This window comes from Ammodytes marinus (genome assembly GCF_949987685.1).
Source record: "Ammodytes marinus genome assembly, chromosome: 10".
Classification (NCBI taxonomy): domain Eukaryota; kingdom Metazoa; phylum Chordata; class Actinopteri; order Uranoscopiformes; family Ammodytidae; genus Ammodytes; species Ammodytes marinus.
The window spans coordinates 18,820,433-18,846,399 of NC_137214.1; the positions used below are offsets into that span (position 1 = coordinate 18,820,433).

The 25,967-nt window shown below is 40.0% G+C and overlaps 1 protein-coding gene across 2 annotated transcripts; it reads right to left on the bottom strand.

Annotated features, from left to right (window-relative positions):
- Window positions 1-255: 255 nt before the first annotated feature.
- On the bottom strand, window positions 256-25,685 carry LOC307257040 (C-terminal-binding protein 1-like). Of its 2 annotated transcripts, none has more exons than XM_080036159.1 (11): window positions 25,416-25,684; window positions 15,119-15,273; window positions 10,354-10,498; window positions 9,647-9,750; window positions 9,145-9,247; window positions 7,451-7,575; window positions 6,495-6,584; window positions 5,646-5,776; window positions 4,958-5,085; window positions 4,395-4,509; window positions 256-2,962 (listed from the first exon to the last, which is right to left on the bottom strand). In XM_080036159.1, the coding sequence occupies exons 1-11, from the start codon at window positions 25,453-25,455 to the stop codon at window positions 2,767-2,769; spliced, it is 1,332 nt and encodes a 443-aa protein (XP_079892285.1). In that variant the 5' UTR covers window positions 25,456-25,684; the 3' UTR covers window positions 256-2,766. The 2 variants fall into 2 exon arrangements, 1 of the variants encoding a protein (XP_079892285.1); XR_013845079.1 differs by having other exon boundaries at window positions 2,822-2,962; window positions 4,936-5,085; window positions 25,416-25,685.
- Window positions 25,686-25,967: the final 282 nt, after the last annotated feature.

A 25,967-nucleotide genomic window follows, 5' to 3' on the forward strand; every position in this document is an offset into this window, starting at 1 on the left:
AATAGTTATTCTGCACACACATGTGCAGGCTTAACCTGATGACGACAGTGAGCGACAGCTCACAGCGGACTCATGTTCAATATTAAATAAGATTGAGCTGCAGTCTGGCGATAGCCAGGCTACTTGAGTGCAACATTTGGTGATGAATTTCTTATGGAATCAACACTTACTGGCTTTGTTAACGAGAAGGTGTGCTGTGACGCTGTATTATTAGAAACAAATCAGAGAAGAGTACAAGGCAATATTCACCTTTCCACAGTTTATTTCCTTTTAAAATAATCCATACAAATGCATACAGTCACAAACATATCTTTGTCAGGTTGTCAGTTTTGACCAAAAATAATGATATTTACTGTAGAATATAGAATATGTTTACTGTATATTGCTACGCCTACTACTTTACCATAAATGGAACCAAGGTAGGCCACAGTGGACTGTTTGTTACTACCAGGGATGGAATTTCAAGGAACAACTCGCCACTTCAAATGCTGTTTGTTGTTTTTATTTGTGGCACTCATCAACTTAAATGAGGAATGCTTGCAATGTATATTTGTAAGTATTAGCAAATGCTTTCTCCTCTACAGGGCAGACATCTGGTGAAGAAAGATTAAGAGTAAAATTCTAAATATTCAAGCATACATCTCGTGATTTTGGGGCTCTAGTTTGACAGTGATATTTTAATTGTCGCCTCAGTACCTTCTTTACCAGACAACCCCCTTAGATTTTGACTAGTGAGATGTTAGCACTAGCCTGGGCTGTACAAAGTAGTATTCCCCAATAGCTAGTGAAATTTCCATCCCTGATTGCTACTCTGACACTCACCATGAAGAAGATCAGGCAGCCAACAGTGAACTGTTCTTACGACTCAGCTATGGTAGACAGAGTTCCACAAAGCACAGTCACTTAGCTGGCCTGCTAACACCAAAACCCAATGAACTGGAATAAGCAAGCAATATTCCAGATAGAACATAAGCATACGGTTTACATTGTGGGAATGTAACCAGTAACAACATAATTTACTGGAAGTGTAGTTCCAAGAATTGTTCAGATTTTCACTTTGTGTTTAGTTATGTATTTAGATGGCCGTCTTTGTAATATTGCCTTGTGGACAGTACTAGGCACCACCCCTCCTCCCAGTGCTGCTTTTTCAGACACAGATACAACCAAGTCACATTGACACAGGCAGGCAGAACACCATATGTACACATAGACACAGACTCCACAGAGGGTGGCTAAACGATATACTCAGAAGGGACCCATCATGAAGTGTTCAAGGGATACTAGACTGGATAAATCAGTACATTCTGACATGCTATCATACAACTTTTTAACTTTATTGTGCATATATGACGTCTCTCGCATTATGAAATCATTGTTGCTCATATGTCATTCCTTTTTTTCCATACTGAGCAAGAAGCAACACACTGAGATACCCAATTGTGCATAATTTGTAAACCTTGGTTTGCTAAACTGTTAATGCTCCATGAACTGGTCCATTGATGTGTGACAAAGTGGAAGTAATAGATTATTAGACTTGAAGAAGACAAAGGTAAAAGCCTTTTTTGATGCTGTCTCTCAAACGCTACTACAAACTCTCAGTGCATTTACTTGCCCACAACCTGCTTTTTCCTTCAAAGTATTTAACCCAACCACTCTATTTAGTCAAATTAAAATCAGGACAAGGGGTGAAGTCGTCCCAACAAAGCATACCATTATGCCACCTCCCTATAGCCGTTTCTCCCACAACACCGCAAAGTTCCAAGAGCAAAACCACGTGCCCCTTAAACATAACAAACATTAGATCAACTTTAGCATCAGTTAAAGGTATTTTCTAATGTAGTGGGACATGGAAAGGCAAACAGGTAGAAAAACAAAAGCACTAAGTGGCATACAAAAAGAAACAAAAAAATAATAATAATGATAACAACAACAATAATAATAATATACCAACTGCAGAAAGTTAATTTCCTGAGATGGTGTGCAAAAAGCTGCCTCTTTTTTTCGGGAGAGGATGGGGGGTTGATTTGGGGACACATAAACAAAACAGATATTGTATTCTTAAACCAGTTTGGCTACATAGAGAGATCACATAAATAACCCTAGTTTTTGTTAAGACAGGAATACAAATATCATTATCTTCTTGCCGCAAGTCCAAACACTGTACAACAGACAGGTGACATACAGATCACAACCTACTACTTTTGCTTGTACATCAAACTGAGGAAGGTACACAGAAAAAGAGAGAAAGATATGGAACAGGCCCGACGCCCCTCTAACTTTGGACACATAACACACTCTAAGAAAACATCATTATTTGATTTAGTATATTTTCTTCCCAATTCAACATGTTTTTTTTATTTATTTTTCCGTATACGCCTAGCAGAGAAAAGTGTTTTAGACTCAATACAGTAGTTGGTATGTAGATGATCTTAACAGTCTTTCTCCGGACTTCTTGTTGGGGTGGAGGACAATTGTCTTGCACTTTCAGTAGAGCATCTGACAGCTATCCCGCCCTCCTCTTCATCACCCTACTTATTATCTTCTTCCTCTTTGGAGTGTGAACTGGCTGCTGGGAACCATTTGCCAGAGTTGTGAATCGATTTGTTCTTTTTTGGACCTCAACCTGTCGATCTGACAGTGAAACTGTCTGATCAACAACTTGTCACTTGGGAACTTATCGCTATGATCCCGGTTGCCAAGCCAACCTCATCCGGTCGCCAGATAACACAAGGGCAAGCGTGTGTGTTTGAGTGTGTTTGTGTGTGGCTACAGTTGGTCGTTCAGATGCTGCTCTCTGTCACCCTCTGGTGGCTTGATTGTATTTTGTCCGGGGGAAGGGGCATGAGGAGGATGTGCTACAGCGGGTGGGAGGGTGTGTGTGATGGGCAGAGCGCTGGGCACAATGCCTTCAACGGGGGGCGGGAGGCCGCCAGCTGGCAAGCTCACCACTCCTGGGGGATACCTGGAGAAGAAAGAGGGAGATAAAGCGAAATGCAATACTGATCCATTACGGTAAAACTGAAACTAAATAACAAATACATACTACCTTGATTTGACCTTAATAAAAGAGCCAAACACGTTGTTTTGATCCAATATGTTTAGCTAAAAAGCTACCTGTAAAGACAACTTTGGTGACATATACTGTAGACTTAATAGTACTTCAGCTGAATAAAGATGGGGGCCTCCTATCAGACACATCCTTCAAATATGAAATACTTCCCATAATGCAGCTCAATAAAGTATTTTTGTAAACTGTTACGATAACAGTGTTTCTATCAAATGTTGAAGTCTCCAAGCCAGGGATTATGACATCAAAGCCCCCGTTCAAGAAAATATAGTTTGCATCACATGTTTGCATTATTCGTCTCCATTATGAAATCTTAAGAAACAAGTGAAAAATGGCCATTGCAATGTCCCAGAGCCTAAGGGGACATTTCCAGATTGCTTATGTGTTTACAATTGTTCCCTAACAAATACAATAAAATAAAGTCAAATTACCAAATCATTCCAGTGGAGAGGATTCAATCATCAATCAATAATTTAATTTGTGCTAACAGTTTTAACGTTTCAGCAGAATAAGAGGGGTCTTTTTGACAGATGTTTTATCCACAGCTCACAGGGATTAAACAAACAAAGGATCCTAAATGGATCAGGAGTCATATTACCAAAAATTAAAAATTGCCTTTAACATCCCTGAGAGCTTTGAGGAATCCTTAAAGGCCTACTTCACCGGTTGGAATATGAAGGTGTTTTGCACTCGGAGGTCCTATTTAGTATAAATGTGCAAAAGAAATTGAAATCGGATCATCTTAGCCTGAGAAAAGGCAGAAAGAGTGTTTTATGGTCTCACTGTCTAACCCTACCGTTTCCTTACTGTGACATCACAGTAAGGGTTAGAATTAACAGGACAGCTGGGCCAAGGGAAGACTAAGGGAAGACTGAGGGAAGAAAAACCTCATTCATTATATTATAATAGTTATTTTATAATGATAAAATACGCTGGTTCCGTATGGGTGAAGTATTCCTTTAATGACTGATGTAGGTGAATGTCCAAAAAACAAATTGAGAGGCTTTGTGGTCACTGAAGTATTGTTGGATGCTAATAAGTTACATCATAGCGACAACAATGTGTTGTAGCAGCTCTGGAGAGTTATGTTGTAGCTATGCACACTGATCCCAAGTTAAAATCATTAACTGGCCATACAGGCCAACACTGTACAGCTGTATATTTATAAACTATTATGCTACCTCTATTATGCTATGCGATTTTGATAGCAGTAACACATTCTAATTGATCTAATCTATTTCAGATCAATCACTTTTCCAGGGTTTGGGGAAAAAAATCAAACTGTACTGACCACTACAGGTTTCTTTATCCTGATGTCACTTATTACCTATAAGCCCCATTCAGCTCGGGGTGGGCGGTAGCTGGGTCGACTCCTGCCCAGTGGTTGTTCTGGGTGAGGAACTCCTTATTGACACAGTTCTTTAGACTGTCTGGAATACGACCTAGAAAAAAGACAGAGAAATATGAAGTGCTAAAATATATAGAAAAATAAACCAAATGAATAGTCCACTGTTATCCAATCACACTTTAACTTGTAAGCGTTACTGTACCACATTACAATTCAGCTGTGCTTTTCTTTTTTAATTTTTAAATCACTCAATATTAAATAGGCCAATGGTAAAACAAGAGTAAGAGAAAACGGGAAAGAGATAAGGAAAAAGGGAATTATCTCTGCTATCTGCTCTATCTCTGTGATAAAAGAAACAAATGGTTTATGCTTCACTGTGGCAGAGCACATTGAGATATCACTTTTAAGCCTTGTGTTGTAGCAGCCGTGGTCATGTTTTCCACCAAGGCATGTGTGACTGCATAACAGTGTGCGTGTGTGCGTGCGTGCGTGTGTGTGTTTGTGTGTGCTATCACACTACCTAGCATGTGTGCACAGACTACCTGTGATAGCCCTTCGGATCTCCCTGGCTGCCTCCTCTCTCATCTCCAGTGATGCCTGTTCGCTGTACCAGGCAGCATGGGGGGTGCAGATCAGATTGGGAGCGTCTTTCAGCGGGCCCTGACTGAAACTGACACATGCACATACAGTATACAGTGCATATTTAGCTACAGCTGCAACCAATAGTTATTTTATTAATATCCAATTAATTTCTAGATTATGTGTTGAATGAAATAATGATTGGATGAGTCTAGAAACTGGAAAAGAATGTGGGGGAAAACACCTTATCACATAACTTTACAGATCTAAATGTAATGTTTTAAGATTGCCTGATTGTTATTCCAAATGCAGGGGAGTTAAATGGCCGACGATATAAAACTGCACAAATCAAAACATCCCCACCTTTGAAACACTGCATGTTTAACATATTGGCTTGTTATTTGCCTTAAGCAATCTATTGTCCAATCATAATAGTTGGAATTCAATTTTCTGTCAATGTATCAATTATTGTATTCAATATTCAATATCCTATTTGAGTGTAGCATTATTTATAACTATTCAGAGATCTCTAATTCACATTTTCATCTTAATCTACTAAAGAGTGAATTCATTTATATGGATATGCATTTACATGTGTTGGAAATCATTTTAAACAGCAGTTAGTTCTCAAATGTAATATACTTATAATACCTGAAAGGCTCTGTCTCATGAACATCCAAAGCAGCTCCACGTATCCTCCCCTCCTTGAGGGCCTGAGCCAGAGCCTTCTCATCCACCAGACCCCCCCTGGCTGTGTTCACCAGGAACGCTCCCTGACGCATCTTTAACACACATACACATGTAGAGTCTATGATTTACTTTGATGTGCTTTACACTTATTCACATGTTATATGTATTCAATTTGATGTAAGGTCATAACTGAATGTTTTTTTTCTCTCTGTTTGCTCATTGTCTTTAACATGTAAAACAAAGCTAAATTGAAGTTCATCTATTATGCAAAATGCACTTTTTAATTTTTTTTTAACATCAATATGGGTCACCGGTGCGGTGTGATAAAAACAACACTCTCTTTTCTCCAACTAATGTCTGAAAACATCTATTCTAGATTCCATAACTCCCAGTCAGCCCGCCCACACTCTTAGCACTAGCCTACCTTCTCCTGTGATAAAAGTTTAGACATCTCTTGTCCTGTAAATCTTTCCTGCTCTTAGTGCAGAGTAGAAGTGAAACCTGACTATAATATTTGTATGTGATATTTTACCGATCCACTTATGGCAAGACCAGAAACACTTAAAGAAGGTAGCTCTTAGGCAGAGCCTTAGCCTAACAGATGAAGGACAAACTGATATCTCCTGAGTTTATCAGGCATCATTGCACTCAGCCTCTCCAGGTATCCACTTCTTAAATATTAATGTCCACTGGATGTTGTAGTTGATGTACCAATAAATAAATCAGTTAAGTAAGTGTGTGTTTCCCCTTAGTTGTACATTTGCATGTGTGTGTGTGTGTGTGTGTGTGTGTGTGCTGCTGTCTCTCTACCTGTTTGATAGTGAAGTCGTTGATCAGGTGGTGGTTGTGTTCGTTGAGGCTGCAGTGCAGAGAGACGCAGTCCGAGTGGAAGAGCAGGTCCTGAGGACAATACACAAAAATAAATAATATAAATATGTCTGCATTATACTGCAGGGGTTCCCACAATAGCCATTGTATAACATAGTAAATTCACATTGATATGGAAACCGTATACTTATTCATTTTCAACCAGAGGACGTTTAAAATCTTCTTTAAGAGAAAATCTATTATAGAACAAATACATGTGTATGAGCATAAGATTTGATCACACGTACTGTTAGTGAGCACAAGAGGGAGCCACTCCTTCCAACATACGGACACAATAGCATTATTACACATTTGTCATGGTGGATGGTGAAGAAAGAATTGGCTAATGATCCTATCTATCATTGTCATGGGAGACATACTTTGTTGAAACTGGCGTTTCGTGCAGACCATATTAATAAAAAGTGTCAGCATCACCCTGAAACCATTGATTTTATTTATTTATTTAACCTTTATTTACCCAGGCAAGCAAATTAAGAACAACATTCTTATTTTCAAGTGCAGCCTGATGGATGGTCAGTAACATAATACTTGGACTTTGTTAGTGGTCCACAGTTGTCTAGTTTGGTCAGCTTTGTGGTAAAATAAAAGGAGTAGTATGTCACAGGTTAAAATGGACAACCTCAATTATATTTGGGAAATAAAGGAGAAAAAAACCCCATTGGAAATCGAGTCTGTTTTATGGCCCCACCACTGCATTTCTGAGTCTATTAGCAAGACTTGAAATGATCCCTCTACAAGCTACACAGGTGTGGAAGAGCTGCTTCTGAGTTTACAAAAAAATTAATTTACCCACTAGCGCTGGAAAAGGTTGGAAGGTTACAGATGGAGTGTGTGTGTGTGTGTGTGTGTGAGTGTGTGTGTGTGTGTGTGTGTGCTACCTGTAGTGTGGTAACCCTTTGTAGTCCCAGCGATCTCTCTACACCATCAGCCAAATACGGGTCATAGAAGATCACATTAAAGCCAAAGGCTTTGGCTCGCAGGGCCACTGCCTGGCCCACTCGACCTAGAAACAGATGAATGCACACATAAATGGAAGTCCAGACGTGAATACACACAGGAGTTTTTTGACAAATTGCATACAAATGAATTCACATTTGAATGGAGCAAAACAAACACAACAGTTACCATTTCTATGCCACTAATAGAACTTTTTTTTTTTTTTTTACTTTTTTGTTACAATTAAATTCTATGACTAAATACAACTGTCCATTATTTCTGAAAAGGCTTCGATACTGTACAGGGAAGGAATTTGCATTCTGCCTTTGGTTAATCAGCTTATTTTTTTTGGCAGTAATTCCTTAGGAAGCCAATTTAGCTGAGCTAAGCACACAACTTTGCAAAATTAAAATGGAAAGAGTGAGTCAAATCCGTTGATTAAAAACTTAAGAACTATTCCATAGCACCAACCTAATCATCGCCATCGGTGTATCAGTCTGACCACTTTGTATCAGGCAAAATAAACAGAATAAAAAACCTTTATAAAAAGAAGCTCAATGAATGGCAATGTTGGTCTGCAAGTTTGCCAGTCCACCACTTTGTTCAATACCGAAATGTCTGATATTTGGTGCAGGAATGTATGTCTCTCCGGATAGGGTACATCCCTGTTTTCCGGGGACAGTCCCCGTTTTTGGTGGCCTTCCTTCGGTTGAAACTGTCCCCGGAAATCTCCCGTTTTCAATTACCATTGTGCACCATCACTTCTCCCACTGAGGGGATTGCTGAGGCCATTGCTTTTTTTTCCTCTCTCACAGCGGTTTTGAGAATAAACCCTTTTTGTAACTAATTAATGACACCCCGTTAATGTAAAGCTTTGATGTAGACTGTTTATTAAAGCATATTCAATTATCAAGCATCATTTATTAACATTTTATTAATTTGCTAACTTTAATACACAAATTATAAGCCTACCTCATCTCAAGTGAGTGGCCCTGCCCTTTGTTTATTTTTCAGTATGTGACCCTCAGTGAAAAAAGTTTGGACAGCCCTGCAGTATAGGAACACTCAATGCTTTATCATCCTATTGAATTTCTGAAAAGGTATCATTAATTAGTTAAGTTAGTAGTTTATGGTTATTACCCAATTTATCAGTGTGTCTGCACATCAGTTGATTACAGCAAACCAGTTACAATGGTCAAATTACATGAAACTGGATTGTCCACCTTTTTTCTTTAATAATTAAGAACATCGGATATTTTATGGATAGGCTACATTGGGCGCTAAATTCAAATTGTCCCCAGTTTTCATTTTAGAATCACCTTATCTAAGGATGAATTTAAAGTTTGACTCCCTGAGTTTTCATGTGATGCTACTCCAAGCAGGTCAAATTCAATTCATATCGCTTATTTTTTATTGTAGCATGCTAACATGTTAAACAAAAATGCCAAATATGGTAGACCTTTTTGACTAGAAAAAACATCATCATGTAGGGCGTATTCTCATTGTTAGTTCATTGGCATTATCATGTACTGCTGTATCCTACATTTATCAGATAGCATATATGTTGACTCTGTCTTGTTTTCACAAAAACATGCTAAGTAGGTCTCAATGCAGACGTATGTGTGTTGTTACTCACCGAGCCCTATAAGTCCCAGTGTCTCTCCTCTGATCCTCGCTGCTCCAGAGGCCACCTCTCGAATCTGCTCCACACTCTGAACCCGTGTGCCCTCCCTCAGGGCCTGGCATGAATAACAGTTAGCCTACTTAGTACGTGCAAATATCACACAGACAGCGATGACATAGCAGTTTAACCCAAAGCAGGTATTGATCATAATGTTTCTACTGAATGACTAACTTCTGAAACCTTTTAGATATCATGACCATGATCATACTGTATAAGTCTAAAAATATGTTGCTTATAACAAATCATTTTACTGTACCTTCTACATCTTACATCAACTTCTTTCAAATACAGCAAGATTCTAAAGAAAATGAAATGTTTCAATTTTGCTGACTTAATAGAAGTGGCCAAAACAAAAATTGTGATAACAATGTACACCTCTCAACCAATCCATTTTGAATGAGTTCATTTAAATCCAATTTTAGTCGCTTTTTATCAGCCGAACAAGGATACAGACCTGGTGCAGCCAGGTGATACGTCGGTACAAGGTGAGGATGTGACACAGCGTGGAGTCCGCCGTCTCTTCCACTGAGGCTGCTGGCATATTACACACAGCTATGCCTGTTGGAAGAAGAGCAGATAAGGATTAGTAATAGCTTTTTGGGCCATTTAAAGAGAGAGAGAGAAGTCCAGACTAATGGGATTCCGCAGTTTTCTCAACAAACACCAGTGGCAACTTTCAAATTGCAAAGCCTCTTGGTGGAAGGAGATAGGGGACGTTAGTAAAACGCTGGCTTTTTACACACTTGAGTTTCTCTAAAATGCTTTACTGACTTCTCCTCTCTTTTTTAATACCTGACTTATTGCAAACATGGCAATAGTTTTTGGCAGCAAAAAAACAATTAGTTGTTGAGTAATGAATCAATACGCAGTCAACAAAACATTGTACTAGTTTCTTATCGCTTGTTGTTTATGTTATTCAACAGTTAGAATGAAGACAATTTTCACTGGGGACATTTTGGCTTGTGATTGAAAGAACAAGTTTAACTAATAACATCAACGAAGGCTCCTGTTTCCATGTAGAAGTGCCAGTTACGTTGCCCAACATACATGTTGAGCTTGGCTTTGGAATAGACAAAAGACGGCAGTATGTTTTGGTAATTGACCCATTCAGACGCTAACTTATTTTTTAATGTGAGTCTGTGTGTGTGTGAGTATTCTCACCCAGTTCCCCAGCAGTTTTGATGTCAATGTTGTCATAGCCGCTGCCAATGCGAACGATGATGCGTAGAGTTTTAAACTTTTCCAGGTCTTCTCTCATCAGAGTGATGGTGTGGTACATTAGAGCTCCTACAGCTTCATTGAGCACCTGAACACACACACACATGCACACAGAAACACATTCACACACACACACACACACACACACAGACACACACACACAGACACACAAATCATCAAGAGCTATACGTGTTTGTGTGTATGAATTATATTCCGTACATCCCTAATTAAAGATGTGACCCTTGCCCTCACATTTTTAGTTCCTATTTACAGGTCCTTCTCATATAATTAGCATATTGTGATAAAGTTCAATATTTTCTGTAATGTACTGATAAACATTAGACTTTCATATATTTTAGATTCATTACACACAACTGAAGTAGTTCAAGCCTTTAATGTTTTAATATTGATGATTTTGGCAAAAAAGTAAAGAAAAACCAAAAATCCCTATCTCAAAAAATTAGCATATTTCATCTGACCAATAAAATAAAAGTGTTTTTAATACAAAAAAGTCAACCTTCAAATAATTTTGTTCAGTTATGCACTCAATACTTGGTCGGGAATCCTTTTGCAGAAATTACTGCTTCAATGCGGCGTGGCATGGAGGCAATCAGCCTGTGGCACTGCTGAGGTGTTATGGAGGCCCAGGATGCTTCGATAGCGGCCTTAAGCTCATCCACAGTGTTGGGTCTGGTGTCTCTCAGCTTCCTCTTCACAATATCCCACAGATTCTCTATGGGGTTCAGGTCAGGAGAGTTGGCAGGCCAATTGAGCACAGTAATACCATGGTCAGTAAACCATTTACCAGTGGTTTTGGCACTGTGAGCAGGTGCCAGGTCTTGTTGAAAAATTAAATCTTCATCTCCATAAAGCTTTTCAGCAGATGGAAGCATGAAGTGAAGCATGAAGTGCTCCAAAATCTCCTGATAGCTAGCTGCATTGACCCTGCCTTTGATAAAACACAGTGGACCAACACCAGCAGCTGACCTGGCACCCCAGACCATCACTGACTGTGGGTACTTGACACTGGACTTAAGGCATTTTGGCATTTCCTTCTCCCCAGTCTTCCTCCAGACTCTGGCACCTTGATTTCCGAATGACATGCAAAATTTGCTTTCATCCGAAAAAAGTACTTTGGACCACTGAGCAACAGTCCAGTGCTGCTTCTCTGTAGCCCAGGTCAGGCGCTTCTGCCGCTGTTTCTGGTTCAAAAGTGGCTTGACCTGGGGAATGCGGCACCTGTAGCCCATTTCCTGCACACGCCTGTGCACGGTGGCTCTGGATGTTTCTACTCCAGACTCAGTCCACTGCTTCCGCAGGTTCCCCAAGTTCTGGAATCGGCCCTTCTCCACAATCCTCCTCAGGGTCCGGTCACCTCTTCTGGTTGTGCAGCGTTTTCTGCCACACTTTTTCCTTCCCACAGACTTCCCTCTGAGGTGCCTTGATACAGCACTCTGGGAACAGCCTATTCGCTCAGAAATTTCTTTCTGTGTCTTACCCTCTTGCTTGAGGGTGTCAATGATGGCCTTCTGGACAGCAGTCAGGTCGGCAGTCTTACCCATGATTGCGGTTTTGAGTAATGAACCAGGCTGGGAGTTTTTAAAAGCCTCAGGAATCTTTTGCAGGTGTTTAGAGTTAATTAGTTGATTCAGATGATTAGGTTAAGAGCTCGTTTAGAGTACCTTTTCATGATATGCAAATTTTTTTAGATAGGAATTTGGGGTTTTCATGAGCTGTATGCCAAAATCATCAGTATTAAAACAACAAAAGACCTGAAATATTTCAGTTGGTGTGCAATGAATCTAAAATATATGAAAGTTCAATTATTATCATTACATTATGGAAAATAATCAACTTTATCACAATATGCTAATTATATGAGAAGGACCTGTATATGACACACTGATGAAAGCTCTTGTAATTGCGACTTTGCCAAGCAATACTATCGGAGTAGCGACCTTACATTTCCCATGCTGCAGCGGTGTGTTCTTTTACTCAGGACATGGGAGCTTCAAACCCAGTAGTACTGATTTCAGACCTGTGTGCATTCCAGTACATCTGTTAGTTTTTTTTATTTAGTTTTTGTATCTATTAAATACAGACTAATGTTCTAAATGGATTTAAAGGTCTTTCTGCACACTGTGTCTGCAGTCATGTCTGAAGTTCCCGATTTCCCACGTGCAATCAAACGCAGCAGGCCTGCCTGGGCGAGTGTTGTCACTGCGGAGTGCCAACTGTTGTAGCGATACAGACTATGGGTACGTTCCAATACCCGTTCAACAGGCCCTCGTTCACTTTCCCTAGGCACTTGCCCTCGGGGGAATCCCCGCTGCCATCTTAAGTGTCGTTCCAATAGTCTGGAAACTGAAGTGAACTTCGTGAGATAGACCCTCGGAGGGCTGAGTGATCAAGTCAACATGGATGGTCACTCCGAGGTGGATATCACCCACAGTGCATTGCAGTTCGTCTTCTTCTTCTTCTCCTTTTATTTTCCGGTAGACTGTATGCTTTTAGGGACATCGCGGCCACCCGCAGGACAAATATATATATATAAATATATTCCAAAACGCCTCAATTAGGCTATCCTATTTCCATACGAACAATCCAGTGAATGTATTGCAGTTTACACACTGCTGCTATAACACCGATGGCTGCCAATTAGAGGACTATTTAAAACAAATGTTTTTGGTTGAAAGTAACATAAATAAGAAAATATGTCGGAGCAAACTATTTACATGTGTAAGTAACAATATCTTGATAATCTGAGTTACCGTGTCGAAATTCAATGTTTGTTATGCTATGGAAATGGCTTTCTGCAACATAGGCTACCTTAGCAGAATGTTATAATTCTGTATTATTTGCATTCAGATTTACCTATGTAACTGACGGTCCATTGCGACTACAAGGGCAAGTGGGCAAGTGGGTTCCATTTAAATCCTCCGCTCCTCCCCCGCCCAGTCTCCCTCCGCTCTCCAAGTTCCCTCCGTGCAACGTATGCTGTTACGTCATGCCAAGGGCTGAGGGTAAATGAACAAGGGGAAGTGCAACTACTATTGGAATGCAGGGCATCTCTGTCTGTAGCCTACTTCTAGTAACTTCAGGGTCACAATGTTGGATCAGTACACAGAGAAAGCATTCACCTGGTAAGAACTGACAATCTACTGACTTCATGCAGTCAATAATGTTCGGTTTTGAAAGAAACTCTGGTCCAGAAGGGCTTGCAATTACTTGAAATGGTAGACTACAACTTTAACCTCTTTGCTTACACACTCAGGCATACAACAGGCAATCAAACAAGCGCAAAAGTGCAAACCTTTGTAGAACAACAGGATAGTGATTTTGAAGTTCATATGGACAAAGTGTAAAGGTCAAGTCATCAGCAGGTGTTTGTGTGTGAACATTAGTCGGGCATGTCTTCACAGAAATCAGAGAGAGATAGTTCACGGTCACAGTATTAAGGGTTTTTTCAGGATGTTGTTACTGATACTGTTTATAGCTTTCTCATATCCTGTTTTTTAATATCCATGCCTTCATGGAATGACCATGGAGTATTACCATGACAACTATGCTTCTTAAACCACAGGAAGATAATAGCTCCATCTAAAAAAAAGTCCTATCAGCAATAATCTTATGGGATTCTCAGGTTGTTTTCTAACTTGGTCCCTTTCAGCCCTCTAAAATAACTCTCTTCAAGTCTGTGTTGCGGTTCTCTTCAGCTGTGCATTGTGAACACAGGTCCAGGTTCGATTTGCATTTTGTCATTGGAACACATCATTGGAACAAATCAAATGGCAACTCTCTACAGTGCACAGAAACACTTTCTCCAATGTTCTGTTGGCTCCAGAGAAACTGTAATGTGAACAGAAAGAGGAACAAGACCCCATCTGAGCCGAAGTGGACCAGAAAGAGAACTGAGTCCTCCTAAAATGAACTGACAATGTGAACACAAAACGATCCAAGTTTCTTTTCTTTTGGTCCTCTTTTCGGTCCACTTGGATGTCGTTGCCAGCCGTGACCGTCCTCTTCATATGTGGGAGAGTGGACAAAAATGACATGCGGTTCAATTACAATAATTAAGACCTTTTAAATACACTGCGAGGTGCGTTCTTAATAGAAAGCCATAGAGAGAGAGAGAGAGAGAGAGAGAGAGAGAGAGAGCGAAAGAGAGAGAGAGAGAGAGAGAGCTTGAGGTAAATAGTGAGCGAGGGAGAGCCATCTGTTTCTCCCACACTGTGGCCTACTGAGCGCCCTCTCAGAGAGAGTGTGCATGGCAGACACCCAGAACGAGACGTAACCCAGCCAGACATACAAACCCATTTACGATCCCTAGTGGCTATGTGCAAGATCCGAGCCTGACCCACATTTCATGTTTGGTCTGTCCTCTTCTTTAATTATCTTCTTCTAAAAATGATATTTTCTTTTTATTTTCATTTCATTTGATTTTGTTAAATTTGATCTAAATTGTTTCAGCTATTATTGAACAACCAATGTTGTTTAACTGTGGCAACTTCGGATTATTCTTCTACAGTGACACACAATTTCACAATTTACCTGCAATAGTGATGCTTCACTGATAGAGAACTACACATGATATACACTTTATATAAAGCATTATTTCTTTCTAACCCTTAAAAGTACTGAATCTTCCTGAGTTGACTTAAAGTTAGACCTGGTGCTGGCTGTTTTTTTGTTTAGTTAGGTGTTTTACCTTCTCGTGGATTTCCTGTGTGGACTGAGCGTCACAGAAGGCCACAGTCGCTACGTCTTTCAGGACAGGCATCTCCACGGTACAGTCACGGCCGTCCAGCAGCGCCACCAGTGGGCGTGGGTGCATAGGCCCATTCATAATCGGGGGCCTGATACCTACACACACAAAATAAAAGAAAGAAAAAGTGTCAGATGGGCAGAACAAAAGTGGCAAACAATGACAGTCATCATGGTCAGAGGCAGTGTAGAATTACATTTAAACCGCATCACTTTTTATTATTGAGAAGGTACACCTAGAAAACTGCAAACCCTCTTTGATAAATTAAAATCTTGTTTTTTTACTCTCTGCTGTATATTATTAAACCTTTAGGTGCACATTGTGCTGAGTCATATCATCAAGCATTTAAGATGCTGCAAATGCTCCTGGATACACATGAGATCCAGCTTCATCTTCATTCCATAATGTTTCTGCTCCAGGTGGATGCATTTGCTATTACTGTAACAGTAAGCGTGGAGGGGGAAAATTCCTGTTTGCGAGAGGTCATGTTACACAGCTATTTTTTCTCTCTTTAAAAAAACTATTGTTTCTGTTTAATTAATTATTAACTGCTTTTTAATGAAGTTTGTTGACTCTTTGAAACAGGCAGTAATGAGGTATGTACTATAGGTACTTAGTGCACCCCCTGTGGACCACTGCAAGGTACTCTTGGGAGCCACTCAACAGGGTGTAAAAAAACGTGTAAAAAAAATCTACAAATTTGTATTTAGATGTATTCAATGTGATTCGTAAAAGTGTAGCTGAATCTGTAAGTGCGTGTACGTGTAGACAATACAAATACAGTAGAGACAATCTCTAAATACCAAGTTATATTTGTGAATGTGTACAGCAACCTGCAAAATGGTTTTCAAAATAGGCATATACTCCAAGTTTAGGTGCAGCTGGTATGACATATTATGTTTATATGATACGTTTGTTTACACATTTACAAACCTCACTATGCACACACGGATCCTGAATACACATTTGCAGATTCCTGTACACATTCACAATCTCACTATGCATTTTGTTTTGCACGTTTACACATCTGACTATACAAATACGGATTGTGATACACCTTTGTCAATAGTTCTACTCCAACACTGGCCCCATATAAAGCAGCTCATTTGAGGAAGTGCCGTCCAGCACTCGAAATCTGAGTGAAACTGTCAATAACTGAGTAGGAGTAAGCCTTCCCCCCTTCAACCTTGCTACAGTATGACAGATGATTAAATCATCTCTTCAGATTACACTTTTACCCTGAGTGTGCTGCCAGGCCTCCCAAAAGGGAATGAGTCATTAAACAAGGCAGATATGCCAGAGGGTCCCACTAGTGAGCCTTTGATCTGGGTTTAGCAAGAGCAGTGGATGTTGGGAGTTGTATTTTTTAGTTTTCCTTAACTATTTCCTCCCACTGCAATCTCCTTGGATCTCTCGACTTGTCTTTCTCCTTATCATTTCAGATCACTGACAGACATACTGACTAAGAGACAAGACACCTGAGGGACAGATAGATGTATATTCAGAGAAAAAATCTTAGACAGTGTATTTGGGTCTCTTTGAGTTCTGACAGTGTTTGCTGATGCTGACCGTACCATCACTCATTCCTGATTTAGATTTTTTTTCCAATGATGCCTCATATAAGAAACCTTCTCAATCCCTTCAAAATATGCCTTCTTTAACTTGTTTACCCCTGTCTTCATATAGAAACTATAGCTATAATGTTGGCATTCTCTCAGTTTGAGACTATTTATTAGTTGCATGAGCTCCAAGCCTGCAAATTAGTTTTGGAAAATCGGTCCGGTGAAAATGAGATACAATCATCTTTCAGCAGCTATCATTAAGTGGCCTGTGAGTGAAATTAATTAAAGGGGAAACTATTTCAAGTAAGTATCAATAATCTATGATTTTCAGGGCTGGACAAATTCCATTCATTTGAGGAAGTGAGATCTGTGTAATGGTAAATGGTAAATGGACTTGTATAGCGCTATATCTCCGTTTATCACAGACTCAAAGCGCTTTACATTTGTCGCATCAAAGTGTTATAACGATGGAAATGCCAAATATATTCCTGTCTATTAAACCCCCCAAACTATTTTTCCAAATGCCACATGGCTTATGGTTGCACTGCTGCTAATGAGATCGTCTTTCGTTGGAGACATTTGCATCTCTGTCTCTTCTTGTATGGCTGTTCAGCATTGGTGCAAAAAGAGTACAGTGAGTCACTACTGCTCTCTACTGCATTTAGCTTCTGTTTTTTAAATAGCAACTTTTCATTGTTGCTTTGTGGAAACGTGTTGACATCATGTCACTTCTGGACAGAAACTCCTTGTTTTATTTCACCAGAAGGCTAGGACTGTGTTGCACTGTTGCATCTCCCAGGAGCAAAAAAGTATAGCTGCATGAATAATATGAATAAGAAGCACGGAGGTACTGAAAAAAACTCCCTGGACAAATGTTGATGGATGACCTTCCTCTTTCTTGTTTAAAATACTGCCAGAGAAGGTAAATTCTTATTGGATTTAGTTTAGGCTTGCAAATGGGGTGCATTTTAAAACAGTGGTTTTCTCTGGTTGATGAGTTGGCCTGTGTGCATGGGAAATAATGTATAGAGTGCTTACGTGCTGGTATAGAGTGCTTGCGTGTGGTTCATGCTACAGTGTGCTGCAGTTTCCAGGGTTTGGCTAAGCGTAAGATCCTGGTTTCTGCCATGGTTTTGCGTACACTTTTTGTAATGCTGACAACGTGTCTCTATTGAATCTTTCTGTATGACAATAAAAGCACTTCCTGTGCGCTTAAACTGTTAAAAACCAAAACTCAGAAGCTGCACAGAAACAAAGAGAGATAACAACTTAGCCCGATCCATCATTTCATATCTGTATTGTATTCTTATCTGCGACATCAGATGTTAGCGTGAAACCTGATCCCATGAAGAAGCATGGTAAGAGCAGTAAAGTCAAATCCTGCTCCAATTCTTTATGTGAACTGCATGGTAAAACATGAGCTTTAGATACAATAATTTACCTAGAGGCCTTTGCACTAACACATCAATACAACATCAATAGTTCAAATCTGAGAAATTGGATGCCAACCACATCAAAACATGCACTCAGGCTTCAACACATCCTTTCACTCTGATGCTTTCAGAAGGAGCCCACTTGCCTGTCGGAGCGTTGCTATGCTATACAGTATTTTTGACTGAAGAAACATCTTTCATACAATTTTGTTTGAGCAGAAAACCCTTAGGAACAAAGTGTGATTCAAAGACGATGTGTGTAGATAGGCATGTTGTTAACTTGCACAAAATCATTAAATATGGTCTGCTTTATCAACCGAGTTATGCAAGAGAGTGGCGTTTCTTTTTAGAAAGCAACAGGGATTCCAGACTATGGCTCACAGTTTGTCAGAGGGAGGGAGGAAATAGCTTTCATTCCAGCACCAAGCATGACCTTGGGAGGGCCAGCACTATTGAATGCTGAGTAGTACTACGTATATGATAAAACACCTGTCCATTCTCTCTCCATCTCTCCCACGCACACTCATAGTCACAGAAAAACCTAAGTATAGCAGTGGGAATATGAATCCTCTCTCTCTCTTTCTCTTTGAAATCCTAAATCAAACAAACTCAAGTGGACATTGTCTCCCAGGCCCTTTCATTGAATGCATATTCTCACTTTCTAATAACATTAAACACTCATTAAATTCTTCATCATATTAAATAATGGCTTACACTTCCTCCCACTCTGTTCCTAAACTCTTTAAGACCTCGTGTATCTCGACTCCGTGTCTGACTGTCATTGTATTCAATACTCCAGTACACTCTCTGTCTCTCTCTCTACCCATAGCCCTGGGATGAGGTGACTGCTGGGAGCTTTCACAGTGCAAACAGGCCTATTGACAGCCAGTGGGAGCCACAGCTACTCTAAAAACAGATACTGCATATTACTTAATTTAATTGATGTAACATTTTTACACTCAAAAATATTGAGTAGATTTCAAAGCTTAGAAATCAAGTAAAACAAACCATGAATAATGAGTAGATTTACTTAATATTTTCTATTCATAGTTTATTCTCAAAAATATCAATGAAACATACAGTAATTATTCTAAAATATTTACACAATGTAATCTGTCAGTCAAGTGATACATTTTGTTGATTAAATAAACTTACTTTATTTATTACATTTCACACAAATATTTCTGTTTAATTTTTACTCATGAATTTTGATTAAGTTAACCCAAATACTCACCAAAATGATGTTTACTCATCTTTTTCAAGCAAAAAATACTTTTATATTACTGTTACATTTACTAAGCCCTTGAAATATTTTTTAGAGTGTAGAGCTTTAGTCTTGCAATCCATCTGGGCTTTCCCTGAAACTACGCTTGATTCAGTTACACTGCTTAAAACATGCTGTAGCAATGCGGTATTAGTGATTTGTAGCAAAGGCGACATTTAAAATGAAAAAAAGTTAAGTGACATCCCTGATATGAAAAATTGCATCCTGCGGAAAAATGTGTTATCAGACCATCACGTTGCTTAAGCCGTTTTACTGACATAAAAAGTCGGAAAAATAATGGACCAATGATAGCAAGGAGGACTGAATATTCCTGCCAAGGAAACTACTGCAAGCCTGCCTATATCCACCTGTCATTAACCAGCTCAGAACAACAGCTGGATTCCCCCCCCCCCCCCCCCCCAACGAGCGAGACAGTGTTTACGCACTGTCAGTCAGAAGGGACAATGACAGAGATCAGAGATTTTCATTTGTTTTAAATGTGCAGGTCAACAGTTGGTCTCACCACACACTGTTAAGTATTTCCCTTTCCAGTGCATCCGTGCAACAAAAGTATCAGCAAAAGTGTCATTCACCGGCTAGTCCCAGTTTTTTTCAATGAGAGGATTCTCTGCGTTTTTGTATATAGTGAATGTCTTTGACTCGCTGTAGGTCAGACAGCAAGAGACATAAACATCTCCTTCAACTCCAAACATTACACAGAATGTTATACAATTTTCTGATATTTTATAGACCAAACTTTTTACCATTGAATTAAGAAAACAAGTACCGGATTAATCAATAATTGAATAATTGTTATAATAATTGTTGGTTGCAGCCTTATAGATCTTATTCATGTATGTTGTGTTGAATATGACATGTCTCACGTTCACAGTAAGCACACAGGCCAATGCAGATACAGTATATTTTAGGATCACAGCAATGCTCCTTATTTCAGTGTATTTAAACTACAATTAACTCTGGAAATCATTTTCAGATATTGCCAAGTAAACCCACACAGCTAACAGCTGTTTTTCAGCTCTGAAATAAGGTCAGACTCCATGAATTAAATCTATTCTTATTCCCTTTTCCGACTGAACTGAAAGTGAACCCCCGGCAAGACGGAACTTTTACATTTCAGCTACAGTGTTTGTATTTTTCACTGTGCAAAAGGGGAATAGAAGATAGGAGCGGCTGCTGTCTGCACCTGTGATCAGTCAGTTGCCTGCAGCATCCAACCACTGAGCCACAGCACGGCTGATTTATGATGCTACTGGCTGCTGTGGCATGCGGCAACATGGCGTGGTTCAAAAGCCTTTATATCCTCGTCTTTACCCGCGCGATGTTGATCTAGCCATCTCGTCATATCTTGTTGCATCCCTTTCAAAACCCCATTTCTCATTTCAGTCTCACTTCCCCAGGCTTTCTTTGTCCCCTTACCGTTGCCTTTTTTCTCTCTCTCACAAAAATAAGTATGCTTACAAACTGCTCAAGATCCAGGTAAAAAGTGTTTCTTCAATCTTTAATACTTGCTTTTTGTCTTCAGACTCTCTTTACCTACAATTGAGTTGTCAGGAAGGAAAGCGGAGTAGACAAACTTGTTCATTCATATGCAGTCTCTAACACACACACACACACACACACACACAAACACAAACAGGCAGACACACATATACATTCTGCCCCACCCACAAGCACAATAACACAGGTGCACACTCAGCACACCCCTCCATGCAGGTTGACACGACTTATACACAGTGATATACGGTATAATGCTCTCAAGTGCTTACACATAGAAATCAGCACCTTGCAGGTCTTCCCTCACACACACACACACACACACACACACACACACACACACACACACACACACACTTACACACACAAACACACACACACACACACACACACACACACACACACACACACACACAGACTTGTTAACCCATACCCACACAAATACAAGGTCTTAATTAGCAGTTACCGTGTCAGCGAGCCAGTTCAGGTTTGTCAGCTTTTTGTTTCCACTACGCAGACACCAGCAGTAAAACAGACAAGGAGATACAACAGCATTCAGCCATCTCAGTTGTTGACCAATTCACAGTCAGAGTTTTAAATATTTATAGGTGTGATGTATATCCACCTATGTGCATAAACAGGGCTAAAAACCTGAGCGTGTTCACTAATCTCTCTATTTTTTTTATAGCAGCTGTGATTTCTTTTTAGTTGAACAGGGACTAGTTATGGTTTTCCAAGTGCAATATTGAGTGAGTAATATTGAGTAGCTACTGCGTAGGTCTAGACTAGATCAATAAAGTTATAGCAGCCCCCACACACACCCCAGCACTGCATCAGAGACCAGAGTGGAAAAAATAACATGCAGGCTGGACATGGAGCCAATCCAACAGATTAGAAAACCCATCAATTCTATTTAGAAACAAAACACAAACTTGCAGTAGCAGTTTTAATTGTGGGAAAAGTGGTAACACTTTACAATAAGGGTACATGAATGAACTGTTAGTTAATGCTTTATTAAGGCTTAATACGCATTCATTTACTATTAAGCTTAGTTTATGCTTAACTAAGCATTAGTTAACAAAACATTCACTAACTGTTAAGAACTAAGCATTAACAATGATTTAATGCTTAATAGACGTTAACTACGCATTAGTCTCGCAAAGCCAGACCAAACTACAGCAAGTAGTATAGTAACCACGCATTCACTATCCATTAATAGCAGTAACTAAGCATTAACTAACAGTTAATTAATGTACCCTATTGTAAAGTGTTACCGAAAAAGTCAATCATTTCTACCTGTAGGCGTCTGAGAGTGAGGCATATTCAAAAAGCTGAAAAGAGGAAACATATCTCTTCACAAAATATCCATTGTGATAGGTGTCAACTGTAGACACTGTTGGTTTGTAAGCTGTCACGATCCTAAAGGTTAAGAAGTGCTGGCTTAAGCAATACTTGCACTACAGGAAATACTATATGTAAATACAGTCAGTAACTGGATTATTGTATGGCCGTCTGCCTGTTATATTGGATTAACTGCAAATATGTTGACGAAAAGCAGGTTCAATTGGATTGGGGTCCGTTTGGACGCTCCAAAGCAAATTTGCTCTGTTAATGGATTAATAAGACTTTAAGGCATTTATTGTATTAAAGACACTGGTGTCTTAAGGAGTGATTTGAGTGAGTTTGAATAATTGTTGAACTTCACATAAATTCTTCTTCCATCAATTAAAGTTGATTTATAGTCTCTGAACTTGATGAGTAACAGCATAGTGTCTAGTTGAGTGTGCAGTATGCATACAGACGTATCTCATTCTTACTATGTGATCACAGTAGACACCGTTTGTCAGTAGCAATGTAGGCTTCATACAGAACACATGTAGTCTACCAGATTTCTACTTTTGCACGTCTTTGATGAAAAGCAAAGACAACAAGAGTGACTGTGTGCTTGTCACATTTTCTCAAGGCAGTCTCCTTGTGAAATGTTGCTGTAAAAGCCCTGAGTGTCTGTTGCATGATAACCAGCTTAGTGAGCTGTTTCAGCTGCCCTGGTGACTCGAAACAGACTCACCTGACTCTGCTGACATATACATAATCACAACACTGAATGTTTCTGAGTAATTTGTGCTTTTTATTGAGATGCTACTTATTAGAATTATAGCCTATCTCCTACTTGTTGTTTTGGACTGTTACATTGTAGGCCTGGTATCTTTTCTGTACATAATGGCACAAGATTGGTTGTTTAGCCACCTGACTCATTTACTGTGTTTTATTCAATACAATGCACAAGTTGTTTCGGAGTGGGTTAAATGTAACTGGAAAATATTATATTTGCCAACCATCTTTCAGTAGCGGTGAAAGACCTACCGTTGCTTCACTGTTTAGCTCAGGCATTTTCTTGAATGCATTAGGTATAATAGACTAAGCCTTTCAATTGTTCTTAGTGCACACAGTCTATTTGCTGAGCACTTCATGCTTTATGGATTTATAAGTGCTGTCAATTATACCTGCTTTGAGAGACTTTTTTGAATGTATTTTTATTTTTTAACACTAGTCAAGGTTAAAGAGACCGCTTAAATCATTATGCTCGTCCATGACGATGGTGCTGTTGAAATATGAATTCAGCCATGCAATATAATAATTTAGTATTTACCATGTCTTTTATAAGAAAGCTAAAACTGTATGCAAAACTGGAACCTCTATTGAACATTCCCAAAGCATATTAATATAAATATAATACAGTATGTACAATGTATGAAAGGTTCAAAGTCAAGATAAACAATAGATTCACTGAAACATCTCGTCTTTTTATTTGCTGTTAAAGCTTTTATTAAGTATGCATCGTGCAGGTGTGCTTCATGACTAGTAAACTAATAGTACTTCAAGTGAAACATGTCCCAACATGAGCAGTTTGCTTAATTTTGTGCTTTGACATAATGAAGTGTCTTAATGGAATCTCCTGGTGGGATAGTGCCTTTAGCATTAAGCACAATCGCAATATCTTCACCTTTTAAGCCCTTTTTTCAACTGAACAAAAAAGGTTACACTTTGGTCTTTTGTGTAGCCTGTCTGATTTCTAAAAGGGTTTTCTGGGGGAGTGATTGACATGTGTCTGTGTCACCAATCAAGGCCTTTATAACCAGATTAGACAAGACTCAGCGCTCACAGATCAGAGGACACATGAATAGACACAGGCATCAATCACCGGGGGACGAAAAACTGACTTCTAAGCAGCCCTTAAAAGCTTCAATGATCTCCATTGTGTGCGGGCCGTTACCGAACCGATGAAACAGAGCAGTTTCACGATTATTGACTGACGGTGATTTGTACGCACAAGCATCTCAAAGGGACCAACCCTCCATGAACCATATTTCACAGTCGTTATTCCTGTGACCTTGGATTCTCGAGCTGTGCTAGTGATCTCTCCCCAAGCCAGGGGCGGAAAGGAAATAAAGAAAAATGGGGGAATGAAAGAGATCTGAGTGGCAACTTTAATCTTTGATGTCATCAGGAGACACAGCCCGCAGCCTCTTGATGACATCACAGATTACAATCTTTATCATCATTGAGGTTTTTTGGGGGAGAGAAACAGCTCCATAAATCCAGATGAAGGGGAATGCAATCGAGCTATGGATGATCATTTATCCTTCACCCTCCTCCTGCTCCACACCCAATACCCCCACCAGACACACACACACACACACACACACACACACACACACACACACACACACACACACACACACACACACACACACACACACACACACACACACACACACACACACACACATTCTAGTCCTTGGCAGCCCTATCTTGATCCCATGTTCTAGAATAGCATTTTCCAGATGCTATCATAATAACGTGTATCTGTCACCAGTGTGTGAATCCCACTGTGTGCACACGTCCGTGTGCATACTTGGAAAACGTGTGTCAGTTGAGTCCCCTACTTGTGTGTGAGTGTGCATGTGTACCCATGTGACTCTAGTGTGCCAAGGCAACCGTTCTCTGTCAAGGAAGTACAACGAAAGGGGAATATGTGTCATGTCCTTGCTAGCCCTCGAAGGAGAGAAAGATCTATTTCCGTCGCCACAAATTGAGGTGTTCAAGCAGCCTTCAATAGCAGAGGTTTGCCTCTTCACACACACACACACACACACACACACACACACACACACACACACACACACACACACACACACACACACACACACACACACACACACAAAGGGAGTTACAGAAAAGGCTCAGCAATCTTGGCTAGAGAAAGGGCTGATAAAAAAGACTGAGAGAGAGAATGAAGAAGAGACAGAGGAGGAGGAGACATTTAAAAAGCAGAAGAAGAGAGAGAAGGGGGAGGGGAGGAGGAAGGCAGAATCATGTACACTCAGTTCAAAAATATTGACACACACACACACACACACACACAAACGCAGTTCCCACATAAAAGCAGAGTGCTAGTTGTTTACCTAGAGGCATGCCTTTGTTGAGGAGATGTGAGCTTCCCATGGTGTATTCCCCGGCCGGCCAGCACACAGCACAAACCTAGTCTTCACACAGCAGACATGAACAGGAATCCAGTCAGCATATGGCGGCTGTGGCCAGCTACCTCGCTTCCCTTAGTCCTTTTCACAGCCCCTCTGTGACAAGCACACATGTGCTCCCCCTCTTTTCTCTCTCTCTCTCTCTCTCTCTCTCTCTCTCTCTCTCTCTCCTCCCTTCTGTCCTCTTAGCTCGCCCGCTCTCTCTCTATATCTGTCATGGTCTTACCCCTCCCTCTCTCCCTCCTTCCTTCCCTGCCTGCCGTCTCTGGCTACCTCCCCTCCCGTTCTAACTTTCTATAACAGCAAATCTCTCGCTCTTTCCATCTCTCCCTGTGTCTCTGTCACCCAAAGAAAGAAAGAGAGAAAAAAAGAAACGTGTGTGAGATGGTGGGAGGGGTGGAGAGGGCATACGTCTGTGTGTGTGTGTGTGTGTGTGTGTGTGTGTGTGTGTGTGTGTGTGTGTGTGTGTGTGTGTGT

Excerpts from the sequence above, each read along its gene's own strand:
- LOC307257040 (XM_080036159.1), bottom strand. The coding sequence starts at position 25,455 with ATGGGAAGCTCACATCTCCTCAACAAAGGCATGCCTCTAG. Across the intron at positions 15,274-25,415 it reads CAACAAAGGCATGCCTCTAG|GTATCAGGCCCCCGATTATG; the intron begins GTAAACAACTAG and ends TTGTGTGTGTAG. Across the intron at positions 9,751-10,353 it reads CAAAACTGCTGGGGAACTGG|GCATAGCTGTGTGTAATATG; the intron begins GTGAGAATACTC and ends TTCTTCCAACAG.